The sequence below is a fragment of the Erpetoichthys calabaricus genome, chromosome 11 (assembly GCF_900747795.2).
Source record: "Erpetoichthys calabaricus chromosome 11, fErpCal1.3, whole genome shotgun sequence".
Classification (NCBI taxonomy): Eukaryota; Metazoa; Chordata; class Cladistia; order Polypteriformes; family Polypteridae; genus Erpetoichthys; species Erpetoichthys calabaricus.
Window position 1 is genome coordinate 63,500,131 of NC_041404.2, and position 20,861 is coordinate 63,520,991.

At 50.1% G+C, this 20,861-nt stretch overlaps 1 protein-coding gene across 2 annotated transcripts; it reads left to right on the forward strand.

Annotated features, from left to right (window-relative positions):
• The first annotated feature begins 2,760 nt into the window (after positions 1-2,760).
• On the forward strand, positions 2,761-19,707 carry tlx3b (T cell leukemia homeobox 3b). Of its 2 annotated transcripts, none has more exons than XM_051933958.1 (3): positions 2,761-3,804; positions 6,166-6,400; positions 18,744-19,707. In XM_051933958.1, exons 1-3 carry the CDS (start codon positions 3,384-3,386, stop codon positions 18,952-18,954), a joined length of 867 nt encoding a protein of 288 aa, XP_051789918.1. In that variant the 5' UTR covers positions 2,761-3,383; the 3' UTR covers positions 18,955-19,707. The 2 variants fall into 2 exon arrangements, with proteins under 2 accessions (XP_051789918.1, XP_028669036.1); XM_028813203.2 differs by having other exon boundaries at positions 3,327-3,804; positions 6,163-6,400; positions 18,744-19,704.
• The last annotated feature ends 1,154 nt before the right edge of the window (positions 19,708-20,861 follow it).

The following is a 20,861-nucleotide window of genomic DNA, read 5'->3' on the forward strand; positions in this document are numbered from 1 at the left end:
GTGCTTTGGGGGACGGGACAAGCCGGGCGACCTCGAGCGCCTGCACCACACCAGTCTAAAAGCGCAACATTTCCGAGGAAAAGCTCATCCCTCAATTGCCACCATTAGCTCCCCTTAAAGTGATGATGTCAACATCCAAATTGTTCCTCTAACCCCGGCTCTCTTTCTGGTGGTCCCCGGGAGAGCGGGGCTTTTTAGCATCAGACCTAATGGGCTATTAAAATATTAACTACTTCAAAGTAAAAGTCTTTTTTCAATTCCCAGAAGCTAATCAAATGTGACATTCTGGCTTAGGAGACATCATCACTTTTTCACAAATTACAAGCAACCACTTAGATCTCTTTTAAACGATCGGGTTCCCGCATTAACAGGCTTAATGAGACAGGCACGCGCCCGCGGAATTTATTTATGTCCTCCTTATTACTGAAACCGACGTGGAGGCAGCGAGCGAGCGAGAGAACGAACGAACGAAATAAATAGTGAACACTTTGGCATCTTCTGCCTCCTCCTCCTCATCCTCTTCTTCTTTTCACCTCAATTACGCTTCAGAACGATTTCCTAATTTTGCGCTGACATCTTTGAGCCACGACGGACTTGTCCCCGACTTCTTTGTCATTCCACATTTCTTGAACACCCGCACATTAACACAAAAACGGATAATAATTGATTTAGTAATAAAACCCAATAAACTAAATTAACAATACGATTAATAATTTCGAAGAACTCCTTTGACCAACTCGCCTTTTTGTTTCGTTTTGATTTTTATTTCATCTGCGCCTTCTTATGCGGACGGAGGACCACGGAGGCGATTCAGTGCTGACCGAAGAGTGCAGTCCGTTTGATTTTCAAAAACAATAAAAAAGAAAAGAAAATCAATATATATATATATATATATATATATGTATGTATTAAAAAACAGCAACATCCCAACAAGGAGGCATCGTTAACGCCACAAATGACATTGTGGTAAATGCGGCATTCTAGCGTTTGTTCGTTCAGCGGACCGAGACGACCTTCTTGTTTGAAAGTTCACGGCTGAAATTCGAATCGCTCGGCACGTTTACTGAAAACTTCTGGAAAGAAAAGCCCGCGTCGACCATAAAAGAAAATGACCGGCCAATGCCTTCAAAACAACGACAAAAGTCTCAAGAAAACAAAATAATAAAAGGGGCACCTTCGGTGCAAAGCGGCGCCGACAACGAAACGAAATCAACAAGAAACGGATTCGAATTTGGACTTTAGCTCGTCACGCCTGCCCTGTTTAATAAATGAATCTGAAAACTGAGCACCTGATTGGAGTCAGAGACCCCCTGGAGTCACACGAGGTGACCATTCAAAGGACACGGACATACATTAAATATCAAACCCCCCTAGAAAGGCTGTGACGAGAGCAGGCCGCTCAGGCCGTTTGGCGGTCCGTGGAGCCCCCCGGAATTGAGAGAATATCCCAAGTTTTCAGCAAGTCTTTCAAAATTCATGCGTTCGTTTCACAAATGACATTTTAGGCAATTAGAGATGAGATGTCTGGCGTGTCGTTTGTTATCAGCGCTTATCTAAAACGAACAAACGGTTTATCCTGCTGAACACACAACTTTATGAATAAAAATCTAAACTGAAAACGACATATATATGTATGTATGTATGAATATAGCGCACATTATGTCCGTGTCGATAGCAGATTACAATTCTCTGCTCTTACATTTATTTATGTCTCCACGTATAAAGCTGATGACATGCAGCGATGCTCTTATTCTCCGTTACCGAGCGCCCGCCGGTAACGTTCACGGAGCGACGAAGGGCCACTGAAACGCCATTCGTTCTTGTAAGACTCGGCGTTTGGATATTTGAATAATGTCGCCTGTTAAACAGTGCGACATCGCCAGTTTGGCGAGCAGATTTACCGGCGAGGGATTCGTCGCCGTTCTTGAGGGAGCGCGCTACACGTCCTAATGCATATATTAGAGACAGCGAGACCGTCCCCAGCTATCGAATTTTCCAACACATTTCATTTAGCAGACAATAATTCGGCGATATAAAAAGTGTCTTTAAATCCCCGGTCTGTATTTTTATTGCTGTCATGTAAATTATTCAGTGTGTTTCTGTAATTGAATCCCCCGCTTTTAAAAACTAATAAACTCGTCTTCCGTGCCGCGGCTTCACCCGAAAAGCCGGAATCGGCCCTAACAGGTGCTGATCAAATCGTGCTAAACCCGATTAACGGACAAATTCGATTCCCCTTTTCATTTGGCCTTCATAAAGCAAGATAAGTAAATGCGTTTTGAACTTTATTTAATTTTTAACGCCTTTAGCCCCGGTTGTGTGTTAGGGGGCGTCTCAAAAAAGATTTAAAGAGTTGAGTTAAGCGGCGATTTCGCCCGCCCTGCCTCGTCGGAGAGGCGCCCACCGCGTTTGCCCCCACGTGCCCGGGTCCCGGCTGGCAGACCGATGGCCCCCGCAGTTGGCGTCACACGCACAAGCCCCGAGTTTCACTTCTGAAGTCGACAGGTTTCCTTTATTTATTTATTTATTTATTTATTTTCTCCCCAAGATCGATAAAGAGAAGAGTTTTGTGCAGGCCGCCGGTCGGTGCGCATTTTTCGAAGGCAGACTGCGGCGCCGATGCTAAGGGACAAGATAAATGTCAGCAGCTCGGCACTCATTTTCTTAAACCGCGACAAGGCCATCCGGGGGGGGGGGGGGGGGGGGGGGGGGGGGGGGGGGGGGGGGGGGGGGGTGCTCGGCGGCGCGCACTTTTGAATCTGAACGTGAATCCGTTCCGTCGGGCTAATTGGCTCCGTTTAATCAACGCAACGAAATGGCGCATTAACGAGCCGAATTAGGGCCGAGGCGTTTACAGCGTCATTTGCTACGGCGATAATTGATGCCCGCAATAACGCGCCCCTCACAACCGAGAAACCGTGCCGTTCTTAGCGGGCTGCCCTTTCCGTTAATGAATTTGACCTTATTGCACGTTTTCCCCCAAATGATGTCACTTTTGAAATGCTCCCTAAGCTCTTATTTGGTTTCGCCAGTCATTGTTAAACTCCGGTCCAATGGCTCGCAGCGGCTGCCCACGTGCTGGCCAATAGGTGCGCGCGCCTCCAGAAAATGAGCTGCGAACAAAAGTGCGGAGCCTCAAAGAGATGGAGTCCTGCAGCCGTCCAGTCCCGGGCTGCGCTTGGCAAACTTTCACCGCCGATGCCACCCTACAGCCGCACGCAGATGGCTCCTCAGTGCTGAATGGCCCCTGGGCAGCGTGACAGCGGAGAGGGCCGGCCGGCGACACCCGTCGCTCCACTTTAGCCTTTTCGGCTTCTGGTATTTTTTTTTTTTTTTTTTGGGAGCCCCCTTGGATCTGCTCCCCGACCGAAATTAAAGCAGGGATGGATCAGACACCCAGCAGCGCTGCCCAGGCACCCCAAGTTCAACACGAGCCCATCAGCTTCGGGATTGACCAGATACTCAGCGGCTCGGAGCCCGACAGCTCCTCGCAGCCCTCCAGCACCAGGGGCTCGGACGGCAGTCCCGGCAGCTACCACGCAGGGAGCACCAGTGTGACCACGACCACCGCCTCCTTCAGCGCCTTGCCAGGCCCCTTCCCTGGCATCGGGGCAACTTTCGAGGACTCGGGATCCTATAGCGTCAACCTGAGCCTGGCCCCCGCTGGGGTCATTCGGGTGCCAGCGCACAGGCCCATGCCCGGGGCCGTGCCCCCGCCGATCACCAGCGCCATGCCCGGCTTTGGCAGCCTCAACTTTCCCTGGATGGAGAGCACTCGTCGCTTCGCGAAGGACCGATTCACGGGTAGGTGTGCAGGCTGCCGGCCTCCCGAGCTCAGCAACTCGGTGCTCACTTTGAAAGTTGGAGCCCTCGCGTCAAGTGCATGGCGGCCATCACCTGCGTGCAGACGGGTGGCAGGACGGCGCTGTCCTTCCTTCTGCCAACATAGAGCCGACCTTCCATTTGAGAAGCTGGCGGGCAGCAACTGCGCGAGGCCGAGGGGCTGTAAGCCGCTTCAAGGTGTCAAAGCAGCGGGCGCGCAAAGGCCGACAAGGCAGACGAATGTGCGAGCAATTGAAACGGCCCGGGCGGGAGATCGGTGACCTCCACAGCGGTACCCGAACAAGATGGGGGGCCGTTTAAATGGGACGGGTTGGGGGGGGTTTGCTTCAGGCCGCGGCGGGCTCTACGCCCTTCGGCCTCTATACCAGCGGGCCTGAACGGCCGTGCCGCGCGCTGCTTAACCGAGGAAAGGTCCGCTGCATCTTCCCGCTTGGCTGCCTGGCGTGTATTATCAGAGCTCGGTCCCGGTACCGGCCAGCTTCCAGGCCCACATCCCCACGCCGCCATCCTGGAAAATCGGACTTGGAACAGCAAACACATCGCAACGAGTGCCCTCAGCTCGGCCTCCTGGCACGCCGGGCCATTGGCCTCTTTCGTTCCGTTTGAGTCTTGAAGGGTCTCACCGAACCGCGCACTGCCTTTAATAACGCGCTGCGGGGGTGAAGCTTTTTAAACGAAAATGCACATTATGTTCAAAAAAATGTCGAATGACTTGGGCGCGGGTTTAGGACGTGTGTAGTAAAAGGCGCCTAATTTTGTGAATCCCTCCAGTACCAAATAAAGAAAAATAGAAAAAGACATTTCAATCTGTATAATTGCATACAGAACTGTATTTAGAGATATACCTTTTCTATTTTTCTCGAGAATTCGTTTTAAAAGTCACTGCAGTCGCGACAGGAAAAACGCGAAGCGCAAAGACCGCCATATCCGAGAGTGCAGGGGGTCACGGACTTCGGTGTCTGGCCTGGCACCACATGCCTAGTGGAAAAGAAATTCAAAACGGAGAATATCGTTTATTGATAAGGATGGTGAGGAAAAGAGGAAGAAGGGCTAGTGTGGATATTGTGAGCTGAAAGAAACTCGCGTCGATATGGACGTCCATTCTGTGTTTAGGGATCTGCAAAATCTACACGTGCGCTTCAGCCGAGGGCTCCGTGAAAAGCGGCACATAAAAACAGAAACGAGAAGGAAAAAAGGAAAAAGTCAGAAAGATGACTTTCAGAGGCGGTTCTTTATTTACAATTATTATTATTATTATTATTATTATTATTATTATTATTATTATTACGCTTGTGTGTAAAACTATTATTATTATTATCGATGCTGCTCTTGTTATTCAATGCCAGTTGTATTTTCGGGCCTGACATTTTAATACTTTCTGACTTACAAAGAGTCCCGTCTTCATTTAAACGAAGTATTTAATAATAATAATAATAATAATAATAATAATAGACGTTTGACAAACGAGAGGATTGATCCAGGCATTTATTAATAGTTGTCACAGTTTCAATGATGACGGTGATATTTTTAAAAAGATAAGCGACTCACTCTTAGGAATATCATATCAGGAATTTTGCCGATGTGGAGTATAAATAATTATGTATTTTTTTGTCCCAGCCATTTTTGAGTGGAATGACAAAGCACAGTTCCGTTCGTTTGATTTTTATTGTTTTAAAATGTGTCAGTGCAGCTGAAGCCTTGTGTATAATCTACTGACGTGGAGATGAGTTACTCGATTTACATGAGCCAAATTATTCGGACTCTTTTTAACTTTCTGTATTATTATTATTATTATTATTATTATTATGTTGGTGTCGTTTAATTATTTGTTACTTTGTTCGTTTTTAGTTTCTCGTTTGTTTTTGCCTAAAATAAAAACGAAAAAATAGAAATCAAATCGGAATGTCCGTTTGTCGTGCAATAAGCCACTGAGACCAACAGATGACAGCGCGAAGCGCGGATTTACGAAGCCTTGTTATTGATGCTTTTATCTATTTATTATTATTATTATTATTATTATTATTATTATTTTGCGTTCTTTGCACTTTTTCTTTACGATTTTTTTTTCCTTTTTTTTAAATTTTTATTTCTGTTTTTTTGCGGCGGCGCCCCGCCCTCGTCCGCTGAATCGGCTCGTTCCTGTCATGACCTGCCAAAGGGTGGCATTTCGGGGTGAAGCTGTCGCTCCTGGTAATCGGTTGTGGCGTCGCTGTCGCCGCCGGTTGATCTCCCACGCACGCGGGGCCTCCCGTGACAGTCACAGTTGTAGACATTTTCCTCATCACTCACACCATCTCGTTTTCTTTTCTGTGGATGCAGCAGCCCTCACACCTTTTACGGTGTCCCGGAGGATCGGCCACCCCTACCAGAACCGGACCCCCCCTAAAAGAAAGAAGCCGCGCACGTCCTTTTCTCGCGTGCAGATCTGCGAGCTGGAGAAGCGCTTCCACCGGCAGAAGTACCTGGCCTCGGCCGAGAGGGCGGCGCTCGCCAAGTCCCTGAAGATGACGGACGCCCAAGTGAAGACGTGGTTCCAGAACAGGAGGACCAAGTGGAGGTGGGTGAATGACGTCCTTGTGGGCTGGCACCGTGCAGAACTGAAGGGGTGTATGATGGGGGGGGGGGGGGGGGGTGTTCTTGGCATCATGGAAGGCTACACTATGATGGGTTCACACACGTCGCTCAGTCGGTGGTCCGAGAAGTCAGTTCGGTTTGGCAAAGGAGGGAGAAGGGCGGGCAGAACTGCCACTCCAACCCAAAGAATGGGGGGGGTCATGCATTTGGGGACTGCAGGACGAGAGGGGACATACGGTAGTCACTTGTTACGTGTGGCTTCCTCTGAGGGTGGCGGGCCTTGGCTAATGGAGGTCCTCTCAGCCTAGGACCACTTGGGCATGGCACATTCTTAACTCTGTGCCCTTCAGGTCCTTCACATACAGATCGTGTCATTGGCTGGCATTAGAAACAAACATCAGGCTGTCTTGTGTTTGCCCCCCAGTTTCTAACACGTTTATTATTAAGTCCGGAGAATATCTACGAGCGTGGGGTCACCACGTGGTCTTCACAGCTTAGGGGACTTGAATTGGATGGTCGCCATTTCTGAGGTGTCTTTTCACGTTACTGATAGGTGGGCACCAACAACTGGCACCCCGTCCACTGTTGGTTCCGGTCTACTGCCCGTCTCTTGGTGGGTATGTGGCAGAGCAGTAGACGGGGGCCCTGGACAAGAGGAGACCTTGAGAGCCGCATCTCCTCGCCATAAGGGCACTTTCTATTTTAAATTATATTGAATTTATTAAAATCAAATTAAACTCCATACACATAACTCGAGTTTTACCCAAAAGAAGAAAAGAAAAAGGTTTGAAACAAATCAACTGGAGACAGATTAAAACTAAATAATAATAAACGAATAAATATAAAACAATAATAAATGAATAAAGATAAAACAATAATAAACGAATAAATATAAAACAATAATAAATGAATAAAGATAAAACAATAATAAACGAATAAAGATAAAACAATAATAAACGAATAAATATAAAACAATAATAAATGAATAAATATAAAACAATAATAAACGAATAAAGATAAACGGAGTCCAAGAGGGGCGAGAAGCTCCATTGAAAGGTGTCTTCTAAAGGTCCTTCATGAGGTCCGTTTTCTAGAAAGTTCTGCGCAGACCCCCCCGAGTGTGAATTTGATTTTTTTCCTTTCAAATCGCAGATCACATCAGGGACCCCCTGACTTGGCAGAGCCGACTTTGGATTCTCAGGGCCCACCGACGCTCGCTTAGATTGGCCAACACGAGGAGTGCCAGCCAAGTGTGCCCAATCTAAACCACAACACATCTGATTCATGAAGCGCCTTTCACCTGCTGAGAGCACTGCACCGAAATGGCAAACCCCGAGCCCCCCGGACGGCTCACAATGCCAGGCTGACTTCAAGTGACCCTCAGGTCCTCAGAGTGGCGCACTGCTGGTCGCTGATGTCACCGCTACAAGGCCACACGCAGGTTGATTGGTTAGGAACACGTGGCTCACGGGGAGCCGTGAGGGGTCTGCCTAAGGACCCCCGGAGTTTTGAACACGGGATGCTTTACGGAGTTTGTGATTTATGTGAGAAGATTCACGGACGGCAGGCAGGTGGGTGCCTAAGTCCGAGTGGCTCCCCGGTTTGTCGTTTGGATGACTCGTGTGTGTCACCCGATCCTCGAAGACAGGAAAACGAGCAGAATTCACCCGGAAGGCTCCTGTCACGTGCCGGTGGTCTGCACTTGTCTTTCTATGATGTGGGGTGGTCGGGGGTGCGGGAGGACAGATGTGAGTGACACAGCGGCGACCCAGGCTCACCTGTGACAGATGGCGGCATGTAAGGCGCTCGCACAGGTGACCCGAGGCGATGAAGGCGCTGAGCTCGGCCAGCTGCTCTGCCTCAGACTTTTGGGGGGCGTTAATTAGAGGAGCGGCATGTCTGTCCACAGACCCCGAAAGCGGGCAAAGCCGGCGCTGGGGGGTCGCTGCCTGTTTGATTTTTATTTTTTTTTTTAAATCAAGACCCGCATCTCCGGATGTTTTTTTGTACATCACATTAACGAATTCTGCCGTTTTTAACGGAGTAATAGACGAGGACACGCGCTGAAAAGGACGATTAACAAACGAAAGAGTGGCAGAGCAGCTCAGGTGTGCCCACCTGCATTGGCCATACGAGCCGAGACAAAGCCGCAGCTCCGATGTATTCGGTAATTCCGACGATCGAACAGAAGGGAGCGGCGCCCCCGCAAATCTCCTTTCCGCTGCCGGGTGGGTTTCGTTTTCGTTTGTTTTGTTGGCATTTCGTTTGATTTCCCGTCAAGCGGCTTTGCCACCACGTTAACGGCCTGTCCCTCTGGCTGAGGCGACACCAAGTGCCTTTGATTGTCCGATGGAAATGTCCTTTCATTCCTAATCGTGTCTTTGTCGCCCTCCTCTATGCACCTCACTGACGGTTGTCATCTTTCCCTGATTCTCAGAACGAATTTGTGAACAAACGAGGAAGACGACAGTCGGGCCGTGAATTCGGTGACGTTTTGTGTTCTTTATGTTTAAGTTGCTGCATGGCGGCTGATCGATGTCGGAAATGCCCCCCACATAGCTCTCGAGTCGCACTCTTCAAACGACGGCGCTTGGCTTTGTTGTGAGGGTCCGACATTCTGCGGGGTCTCCTTCGATGTCTCATTGGCTCCCTAAAACAAAAAACTCGAAGTATTGTTTGCAGTGAGCCCCCCAAAACTAGGAACCCGCTGGCATGTGTCACCCGTCTTGTCATGGAACCTGCCGGGGTCTTTCTGGAACCTTCTTGTGAACGGCTGCTTTGAGAACCAAAAATGGGGGCTCCCTATTTCAGTTTGCGGCTCACTCGTGCCAAATATTAACACCGGGAGAACGAAACGAGCGTGATGGCATCCAGCCTTTAACGACGCGCCGTGTGTCCTCACCGAATGTTGGTCCACACGATCTCAACACGACGATGGCGACTCTGAGCGCCTTTCTGGTCTTCCGCACGATTTTATTGACGCACAGACAGTCCAAGATGATCGATTCGTTTAAATGTCTGCCTGCATGACGTCGACAACCCCAAAGACCACCGTCGTCCCGCATTGTCAACCTCGTGTCGCCTCTTATTGACAGGAGTGGCCGCTCTGAAGACAAACGGTGTTCACCGGCGACAAGAGTCCGCCATAGGCACCCGGCCGGCTGTCCCCAAACGAGCAGCTGGCACCCCGGCAGACGCTGGGGACGAGGAAGAGGAAGGGCTGGCAAGAAAAGTGGCGTTGCGAGGAAAGACCGAGAAAAGACCAGAAAGAGGCCGCAATTCATCGGAAATAAATCCGAGAACAGAAAAGGCGCGTGCACGTGCGAGGCGCCGGCGTCCCGTCCCGACGGCTCAGGGTGCGGGCTCTTCGTGGTTCGGTACTGGCTTGTGCGGCTCCGTTACTTCACCGGCACCGACGGCTTGTTTGCAGGTCAAATGGCTTCTTTTTGCTTTCATACACTTCCAAGATTGAGAAAATAAAACCGGAAATCCTCGCTGCTTGGTGGGCTATCAGCAGATCGACAAGACCACCGCGTACAGTGCGAGTCCTTTGAAAATCAATCGGTCAAAAATGCCCCCCGTATGGGACCACTCTGAAGAACCGCCCTGTCGGACCCGGAAGCGCAGTCCTTTGTGTTTTCTTTCAGTCTTAAGTGGTCCGACAAACGACAGGGGGGCTTTACTCACTCGATAGTATCCATTCGGGCATTTGCTTGGAGGTCTTCGACCCTCAGACCCCCACAGTTTGGCTTTGGCTAACTTTACATTTTTATATATAATGTGCAGCAGCGCGCCAGGCCGCCATTGTAACGTTATTTTCATTTGTGTTTAAATAGAGCACGTGGTTAACGCGCCGACATACAGTTAAATGAAGACCCCTCGATCCAGTGTCACGGGGAGCCATCGGAACCGCGTGGCATGACAAAGACGCCTTCATCATCTTCAAACTTCGTTGTTGCCCCCTTGCCAAGTAACCCCTCGTCTCCATCTTCTCCTGGCCTGCCTCGGTTTCATTTCAGGTGGGCGCAGAGTTTGTTTGTTCTCACGATTGTTTTTCAGCGTTTTGATTATGCGGCCAAACCAACGCGCCTTCTCGCTGTCACCCGTCCAGCTCGGGCCGCTCTCCGTCTTGGGGTCCTCAACGGGCTTCTCTTTGTCGCCTTTCCCGCAGCTTTGCACCTCGGACATTTTGTTCAGTTCATCCCGCCGCCCGGCGCTTTCTTCGGAGTTTTTTTTTTTTTTTTTGTCAATTAGACCCGTTGAAGGGTCCGCAAAGAAACTTAAAATATTTAAGTCTGGGGGTTTGTGACGTGCCCTCCACGTGTGAACTGGGACAAGACGCCAAAGCGGACTGAGTTCGGGTGCAACGATCCGAGGACCCCTTCGTTGACTCGGTCTTCATCTGGACTTTCGTCTGTGATTGTGTCATAGAGCGACAGTGGTCGCCATAAAAAAAAAAAAACACCGACACACCTATTTGGAGAATAAAATAATACTAATAAAAATAATAAACAATAAATAATAATAACAATAAATACTACTACTGCTAATAATAATAATAATAATTAATAATAGGAAGGTGTCATAGAGAGACAGTGGTCGCCATAAAAAAAAAGAAACACTGACACTCCTATTTGGAGAATATAATAATACTAGTAAAACCATAAATAATAATAATAATAATAATAATAAATACTACTACTACTACTACTGCTAATAATAATAATAATAATAATAATAATAATATGAATAATAAATAATACTACTACTTATAATAATAGGAAGGTGTCATAGAGAGACAGTGGTCGCCATAAAAAAAAGAAACACTGACTCTCCTATTTGGAGAATATAATAATAATAATAATAATGAAACAATAAATAATAATAATAAATACTACTACTACTACTAATAATAAATACTACTACTGCTAATAATAATAATATTAATAATAAATAATACTACTACTTATAATAATAGGAAGGTGTCATACAGAGACAGTGGTCGCCATAAAAAAAAAAAAACACTGACACTCCTATTTGGAGAATATAATAATAATAATAATAATAAACAATAAATAATAATAATAATTACTACTACTACTTCTAATAATAATAATGCTAATATTAATAATAAATAATACTACTAGTAATAATAATAATAGGAAGGTGTTGCAGTATAAATATAAAATGTAAATGAATGTTATAAATTATCTCCAGGGGGTCCTTTGTAGCCCTGATGAGTTAATTAATCCAACTCGCTATGTCGCATAAGTCCGAAGGTGACAGCCCTCAGTACTGGTAGCGACAATAGCGACTGTCCGGAGAAGAGCGCAACAACGCCGGCCACAAATAAAGTCGCAGGTCTGCATGTCACTTTCGGGGCACTTGGACCATCGGAGCGATCAACAAGAGAGACCCCCACGGCGCAGGAGTGAAATTATGAAAAGAATACAAATGATAAAATCAGGGACCCCAACTGTAGGCGGATTTAAAAAGCAAACAAAAAGAAATGAAGCCGATTGTGTCTCAGATGTTGTTAGTCACTTTGGATAAAGACACCAGCCAATAAAGAATGATGATGATTATTATTAGTAATAATGATAACACAATGCGGGACATGACACTAAAATTGTTTTTCATGCCATGGCAGGCACACCTGGCACTGTCGCTGTATGTGTGACGCTCAAACCCCCAAACACACGCACCCCCACGTCTCTGCCTTTTGAGATTTAATCTCAGCCTGGAATGGCCAGGTGACCATTGGGGACTTTCGTGGACATGTGACCTGCGAGCCCACCTGATGCTGACCCCACCTTTGTGGCAGAGGCCCCTGCAGGCTTAGAGACGTTTTGGGGGTTCCACCAACACCAAATTCCCTGCGTGATGCGCAGATCGACTCGAAAGTCTCAGAACGGCACTGACTAAAGATAATGAAGACCACCAGATGCCACCTTTAAAATGAATGACAAAAATCCGAAGGAAACAAATGATGGGCGTCTACTCTAAGGGGCAAAGTGCGCTGTTATCAAAGCTGCCATCTGTAATTAGCTGCTGGTGCCGCACAGGTGACACGTCGCCGTCACAACGGAAGGTGTGACAAGTCAGACGCGGGGCCGTTGAACGGTTTGCTCGTTAAAGTTGTGCGTTTCAGGATTTCAAAGTACCCTCCCGCTCATGTCGCTAAAGTCCCCTTTCCAAATCAGTTCCCTCCCCGAGAGAGGTCAATGAACGCTAAGGGTGTAAACGTGGACATGGAAAGAGCTCTCGTGGGTGTTCAGTTAACGCGAGTCATTCGGTGGTCTTTGCTGTCCGTTGTGGGTGTCATCCCGTTCTTCACCTCCCGGAGCTCCTAGAACAATCGGTCAGCACTCGCAAACGTGACAAGCCACGTCAGGTGAAACAACGAAGACGTCAGGGAGGTAGGTGTCCTGTCCTCTAAGACACCATCAGTAGCTCAGGAGAAGAACAAACGCCGTTCTCTGAAGTGGACCACCCGCTCACCACTGCGCCACCCTGCCTCAAACAACAAAAGGCGCAGCACACAACAAACCTCCACAAAAGAACAATAAGTTTTACACACACGCGAGCAACGGGACGTCTGTCTGCGCACCAACGGCTCCAACCAAACGAGGGTCTGCGCCGTTCTTTGTATTTCAGCCTTGTATGTGAATTTCTATCTATCTATCTATCTATCTATCTATCTATCTATCTATCTATCTATCTATCTATCTATCTATCTATCTATCTATCTATCTATCTATCTATGTTCGTTTCCCCGGTTCAGATCTTTTAATAAAAGTCACAACGCACGCCGATCTCGGAGCCCCAAAGCTGGCGGCGACATTGGGCTGCACTCGTGACGGTTCCTCGTTTCTCCCCACGCGCCGCGCGGCCTCCCGATTTGTATCTTCGCGTGTTTTGCTCGTCGCGCGTTGTAATCGTTTTGTTTGTGTCGCCGCCCGTCACACCGACTGTCGCACTAAGCTCTGATGTTAAACGCGACTCCTAAAAGGCGCCCGATGGTTCCGTTTCACTTTTGAAGCCGAGACCCCGATTTGCATTCCTCGAAGCAAACCAACGCCGATGTCCTTCATCATTAAACGTTCGCGTCGTGATTCTGACTTCTCACAGTCGACATTTCCAAGGGCGTTGACAGCGTCAGGACACAAGCGACGTGTCTGTGGTGGCCGCTGGCTTGTCGCCGTGAAGAAGAAGAAGTTTTACAAGTTGGTCGTGTTTGACTTTTGTTCTGCTTTGCCCACCACTCCGCGAGCGGGTCTGCCACTCTTGATTTGTCTTCCTCTTCCTTAATAGCAGAGGTCGCTGTTAACGCAACTGAGGGTGAAATTAAACAGTAAAACGACGAGGGTAACCTTAAAGACCAGCACTGTACCCCCGCTGTGCCCACCAATCAGGTCGTGCCCCTCAGGTCCTCCATGAGTTGCTTTTACGTCAGTTTCGTGTCTTCGCTGCCCGCCACTGTTGTCCCTTGTGGCACCTTGATGTCCTTTATATTGTCACTGTCATGTTACTTGTCCGCTGGTCGGGCTCTCTGGCATCGACTGTCGGCTTTGTGACGTGGACGCTTGGGCGGAGTGACAAAGCCGAGCTTTCAACTGTCCCTTAATGTCGCATAACGAAGACCTTCCTGGTCAGTCAGTCAGGGTGGTCGTTCGCAGAGGTGGCCCTTGGGGTGTGCGGGGCCGGGTACGTCAAACGCTGTTACCCGTATAGACGTTCACGTACAGCGGATGCCCTCATTACGGTATTCAGCTACAAGACTTCATCAAATATAACGAGATCATTTATTTAAGAAAGTGTAGAAGTTCACGACAATACCAGGACGGGCCTCTTAAAGTCCCCAACCTGAAAGGATGTTGTAGTCAGAAGTGTCTCCCGGGTATCGCCTTCATGTTCGGACGTTATGGCCTACAAATTAAAGTGTGACATAGGAGGTGTCCTCATGACGTCTCTCCCCGCTTTCCACTTTTCTTGCCTTCCGATTGGCATTGATGCCATCTTCGTGGTCTCATCAGGATCTGCAATGTCTTCTTCTACAGATTGGATCGCCTGACTGCCAATGCTGGAGAACATAACGTGACAAATCCCCTCGAATGGGACACACGGACCTCAAAAGCGGTGCCCTCTTAGGTGCAGGACCTGTGGCAGTCGCCCCACTTACCGCCCCCAAACGCCACTCTTGGCGCTCATGTTCATCTTCACAGCCCACTGGCTCATCGTTTGTCTTCATGTACCGAGACCTTGTCACAAATTGAAGCGAAGGTCCCCCAACAGCCAGCAAAGTGTCACCAAGGTGGGACACTGCAGAGTGCAGAATGGGCCACACTGGGCAAGCAGCAAACGTGTTGGGGTCTCACACGAGGAGAGTTTGGGGTGGGATTGTCCTCTTCAGCACGATGGTGTGGATGACCATTTACGCCGTTGTTGGCTGCACTGGTAAGCAAAGGTGCCAAAGGGTTTCTTATGGGCATTGCCACAAGGCAGCCATTGGCAGTTCCCAAAGAGAACCACGAAGGCCGCCAGAAGGACTTCACTGGCACGTGAGGCTCGGTCAGTAAGATGGCAGCAGATGGGTGGGCTTTGTGACTCACTCTGCCCACTTCAGGTTTGCTTGACCCGCCACTTGTCACAGCCCAGCAGACTTTCACATGAGGAGCCTGAAAGAGAAAGGACTTCATCTGTGGGGAGCCCAAATGACAGATGGCATTTTGGTGTCACAAGCCAGTGAGGTGCCATTTCAGCTCCAGGGCACGTGCATCCTCTGCCATGTTGTCCCTGCTTGTCACCCACATGTTTTTATTGGTTTGCTCATCTGTTAAATGTCATTTATTCAGCGTGCGTTGTGTCACACAGTGGCCACACGCGATGGCTGGCCTCTCAGTGACATTTCTGTTTCATTCAATGAATCCTAAAACGGCTGAATTAGTAACTTTGTGGATTTCAGCCTTCTGTGCCATTCTGGGCTGATTGAACAAAGCAAAGTGGCGCCAGTGACCGTGGGACGAAGGTTAATGGCAGTGGTGCCATTATGTTCATGCAGCTCACTTGATGACCGAGTGCGGGCAGAGATCACCAAATACAAAACATGACACAGAGAATGAGAGCAAATGATGACACACAGGAGGGCAAAGGAGTCGGAAACTCAGATGGAGCCCCCCGTGTCTGTCTGGGGTCAGAACAGAAAAACGCCAGTCAGTGACGCCAATGGAGAAAATGCCCTGCGCCTGGTGACAAAGGCATGGCACCCAAGAAGCCAAAGCCAGCAGGTATCCGTGACACACCAGGGTCAGCGTGATAATCAAATAACAGCAAAGAGTCCCCAAAGCCATCCAAGAGATCTGCCCGCGTTTTAACAATGACGGTGCCACTTTGAACCAACTGCGCTTCTGTGGCTCCATAATGAAGCGTCCACATGGAGGTCCACAAAGGTCCTTTAGATACCCACCTGAGACCATAAATAACCACCAGGAATACCTGGTGACAGATGCCAGTGTCCTCCTAGGGAGCCTACAGGACATTAAAGGTTTCCGTTTTACGAATCTTCTCACGTGCAAAGACCCCCTCCGAGAATGAGATGGCACTTCAGAGTCAGTAAGGTGCCATCTTAGGGTCCCCAATGTCATCAGCAGGCCTCCTCTGCCAGGCAGGCAAACTATAGGGGGTCACCCAGGGCAGCAAAGTTTTTGGGGGGCTACATTTAATCAATTGTAATCATGGCTGGATCTGCCATCAGGGCATTCAGAGTGTGTGCCAAGGTGCCCGTGACAGCAAGGGGCTTTATGACCATCAAGCCTGCTCAATGAACCAACTGAGGGTCCACACGGCAAAATCACCAACTCGTGGACCACCACAGCCTACCTCTCTGTGATCTGTGATATTTTCAGGTGTACCTGGGGACATCTGCGCATGCCCAGGTGGTGACCAGGCCTCCTCAGCGTGAAGCCCACCCCAGGGAGTCACATGCCATCAGTTAAAGACATGGCATGAATGACATTTAGTGGCAGTAGGACTATGGAGGGCTGTGATGTTCACCTTCAAATTCTGAGGGGGGCCGTGGGGTGTGACATCCTCATAACACCCACAGTTGTCACAAACCCGTGCCCACCCTTCTTATTTCATTCAGTCTCCATCTGTCACCGATGTCACTCGCTGACAGGCCACCCCCCCACACGTAATGAGGTGGCATTTGGGGCAAACCTTGGGTCGAGGGGCACAGAAGGTGATGAGCAGACCACCCGGGGGGTCCTGGTGTCCCACAATGCATCAGTGAATACGATGAGCACTTTGACCCCCGATAGACGTATTCTGAAGTCGGCCCCTCGACCCACCGGATGCCAGCTCCTCTCTCAGTGATACTGAGGACTCTGAGCGCGCGGCAGCTGTCCCGGGGACTTTGTGCTGAGTACCCCCTGAGGACACCATCACAGCAGTGTAGCCTCCCACTTCACCTCTGCCCTCACATGGCTGCTGACATCTGCATTGCCTGGTCACGATGGCACCTGTGACACTAAGGGTCACCTGAAGGTGCTGTTAGGAGGAAGTCAGGTGAGCAGTGAATGGAGGTGGGCCGAGAAGGGCCGCCCACGCGTCATTCAAGATTAGTGCCATCAGTGCCCAAAGGTGACACTGGACTGGCAAGTGGCTCCAGGTCTGTGCCACTCTCTGTTGAGTATCAAAGCTGAACTGGTGAGAGGTCTGGAAAGAAAACAAAGCGAGCTGCCCGTGCATATGAGGGGCTCCAAGCACAGCAAATGACAAGGGCAGAGGGGCAGGAGGGAACAACATGGGGGTTCACAGAGTGGCAGAGACCCCCAGTGGCAGTATCCTGAGATGGCACATGATGAGAGCAGCCCAGCAGAACCAGACGAGTCCTTGATGGCTTCAGTAAGCCGCTGGACTGGCACTCCAAGTGAACCACCTTACCCACTCAAGGAGGAAGACGAGCGTTTGGTGCCCCTTTTGTTGGCACCTTTCATCTCCTCCTGTCACTTTCCCTGCCACAGCTCAGCTTACAAAAATTTGGAAATGCGTAAAGTGTGGTTCACAGGAGAAAGGCGCCATATACATTAAAATCTGCCTGCCTGCTTCACTTCCTACAAGTGTCCATGCTGGGGTGGCAATGTAGGGTGGCACAGCAGTTAGTCAACATGAACTTGACTTTGTCTGACATCCAGTTCTGTAGAGTGCCCTTCATGGTGACCAGTCTGCTTTGGACCATTCGTAACCGACCTATGGACCCACCCCAATGTCCTCATAAGCTGCCCCGGTGTGGCACATTTGTCACCCTTACACAACTATCTGGGTACAACTAAAGGGGTCTCACATAAGCTCGGATGCCTCTGAACTTTGCCATCATCACAAAGTCTCCATTAACAAAGTTTGTGTTTTGTCGGGGGGTTTGGGGGAGGGCTGTCCTTGGGGTTGTCATCTCAGCATGGCAGAGGGTCTCCTTTCCTGTCATCGTCACCACAGACTCTGTGCCAACAGTTCTGATACCCGCTCATCTCAGACAATTAGCATTAGGCAGGTACACATCCAGGATGGGATGCCAGGGCATCACTTAACAGACACCCACACAGAGCACATGGCGGTGGCAGTGCCCGGTCTGCCCAATTCCAAATTGTGACGCCAGGCCCCTCACTGCTCCTCCTCACTTCTGGGAGGCAGGGCATGGCAGCAAAGTTGGCATGACAAGGCAGACTCAAGCCACAGGAGCACATGGGTTATTCTGAACGGTCATGAAAGGAGCCCATCATGTAACACGCTAGGAGGCCGGGTAGGTGACGTGTCATGTTCTTTGTGTGCCACACTTACCATGCCACACAAGATGCCCATGCTGCCTGGTTTGAAATAAGCATAGAAGCCATGGAGCCATGTGAGGGACGACCTTAAATGCCAGTCTTGTCCCTGTTGTCATGACGCACGTTCAGTGGGCTGCTACTGATTTGGGCAAACAGAAAGTTCTGATGATGAGGGTGTCGGGGGCAGTGCCAGGGTCAGGTCTGTATAGCGCTTTTTACAGCACTTAACACCACAGAGGACAGCTGTGTCATATTGATGTCTGCCTCATGTGACTCTCAGGGAGTGACACGGGGGTCGCCTTAGGGCTCGATCTAGAGGGTATATAGCGCCTTTCAGGTTGTGTGTTTTAGTGTGAAATGGGTGACGCGTGACCACTCTCTGGTCTGGCCAGACATTTTCCTTTCTTTTCTGAGGGCCAGTGGTCTCCAGTGACCAGGGATGAGTTGTGAAAGGCCCCTCTCACTGTCCCTCTCCCTGTCACTGTCCCTCATTTCTGTCCCCAGGCGGCAGACGGCGGAGGAGCGCGAGGCCGAGAGGCAGCAGGCCAACAGGCTGATGATGCAGCTGCAGCACGACGCCTTCCAGAAGTCCCTGAGCGACTCCATCCAGCCGGACCCCCTGTGCATCCACAACTCGTCGCTCTTCGCGCTGCAGAACCTCCAGCCCTGGGCGGACGAGAACGGCAAGATGCAGCCCGTCACGTCGCTGGTGTGAGGTGCCAGGCGTGCCCGTCGGACTGCCCACGTTGTAAATGGATGAACGACCCACCGCTGCATGAACCTGACGTGACCCGGGGCTGCTCCGCCCCTGGATTCGCCTCCCCCCGCCCCCAAGACCCCTCCCAAAGGACCACCCCGAGGTCGGACTGCAGTTCCCCTTCACCTCTGCATGCACACGCCGAGCCTTTCCGTGCAAAATGGAGGCGCCTTGGACCTAAAAAGAAGAACAAAGGAGGAAGGACAAGCCGTCAGGCGCCCCCCTCGTGGCCAGCGTGCCCACCGCGTGTTGATCGCAGATGGTTGGTATGTGATTTGTGATCCTCTGTGCCCGTTGCGAGACGGCACGGCCTTTCGGTGCCAACATGACGTGGCCCGCACTCCAAGACCAGACCATCACGTGTCACGAGACATCACGAGGCCAGACCGAGGACCGCTGTGACCCCCTCGAGGACGCTGGCCATGATGCCCCCCCCCACCCCCCCTCCTGCGGCCGCCTCGTCTTCTTTCTACGTTTTGTAGGCTCGGGTCGTTTTGATTTGTCCACATTGACTGCTGTGAAAGCGAAGCCACCGGTGGTGCCCACCATTCGACGCTGCCACTTTGGGCAATGTCAGGCTTGACCAGCTGTGACATCCACTCTCTGCTCGAGGTCATCAGAAGTGGTGGCTCCCTGTGGTCCTGTTTTTGCTCTTCATTGTCCACTGTCCATGTTTGAGGTGGCTGTGGATTTCATAAGGGTGTAAATAAAAGTTTCCTCTTTTTCTTTAAGTGTGCGACTCTTACGGGGGGACGCGGGCATCTGGGAGGTCTAACCGAGGGGGGGGGGGGGGGGGGGGGGGGGGACATGGGGAGGCATGTGGGGCTGGCCAGGACGTGGCCATTAGGAGAGTGTTAACGTCCCTTGTCATTCCTCTACCATGTCCACTGAGCTGGTGGCACTCTGGAGGTCATTATCGTCACCGAGCAAGCTGGCCTTGAGGGACACCGGGGCTGACCATCAGGATCACCTCCATTCATGTATAGCGCCTTCCACAGGTGACCCCGGACAGGCCACACGCCACCTGCAGAGTCGTCTCTGTCACGTGTTCTCCACAACAACTCCACAGCGCCCTCTAGTAGAGGACCGATGACATTCACAGGCGGCCATCGAGCAGACGGGTGGGCACCGCGAGTCTGCGCACAGGGGCTTGGAGTAAAGAGCCCACCGCACAGTGGCCCCCGTTGGAATGCAAGCAGAAGCTGCAGATCTCCGCACCTGTTTGGAAGCCCACCGCTAGCTGATAGGAAGCGAATCTTCTTCTTCTTCTTCTTCCTCCTGTAAACATCAGAGTGCCACCCTAAATGAGCATCGAGTCTTCAAGAGCTGACTGAGTGACGACTTTCAGTGGACTCTCGACGACATCATCGATTACCGATTAGCTTTTGATCGTCCGCAGACCGACATGTCCGGACTTCAAGCCCCCCTTTGTCGGTCGCATTTGATGTTAGCCCCTCCTGGAGGTTTCACCCAAAACAAAGGCCTCTCCTTCTCGCTGACCGAACCCCCCCCCAATGTATTACACATTTAATTCTTCACTTACCAATGGGAGGTGCTGTAGGTTGTGATTGACAGGCGACAGCGCCAATCCGAAGCGAACGGCGCGTTTTGAACTGAAACCTGAGCCCCATAAGAGGGGGTCCTGTCATGTCTTTGGTGGTCCACCTGGTGGTCCCATTCTCATGGCTCATTTGCATATTACTGCGCTGACTGATTTCACACTCGCTTTTATTTTGATTGCCCTCACAATGCCAGCTGAATGGCACACACACAGTCGCTCAGGTGGGCACCACAGGACAGAGCCAATATGGTCAAGTTTCTTCCTCATTCTGCTGCCCCTTAAATCCATGAATGCCATTGGACAG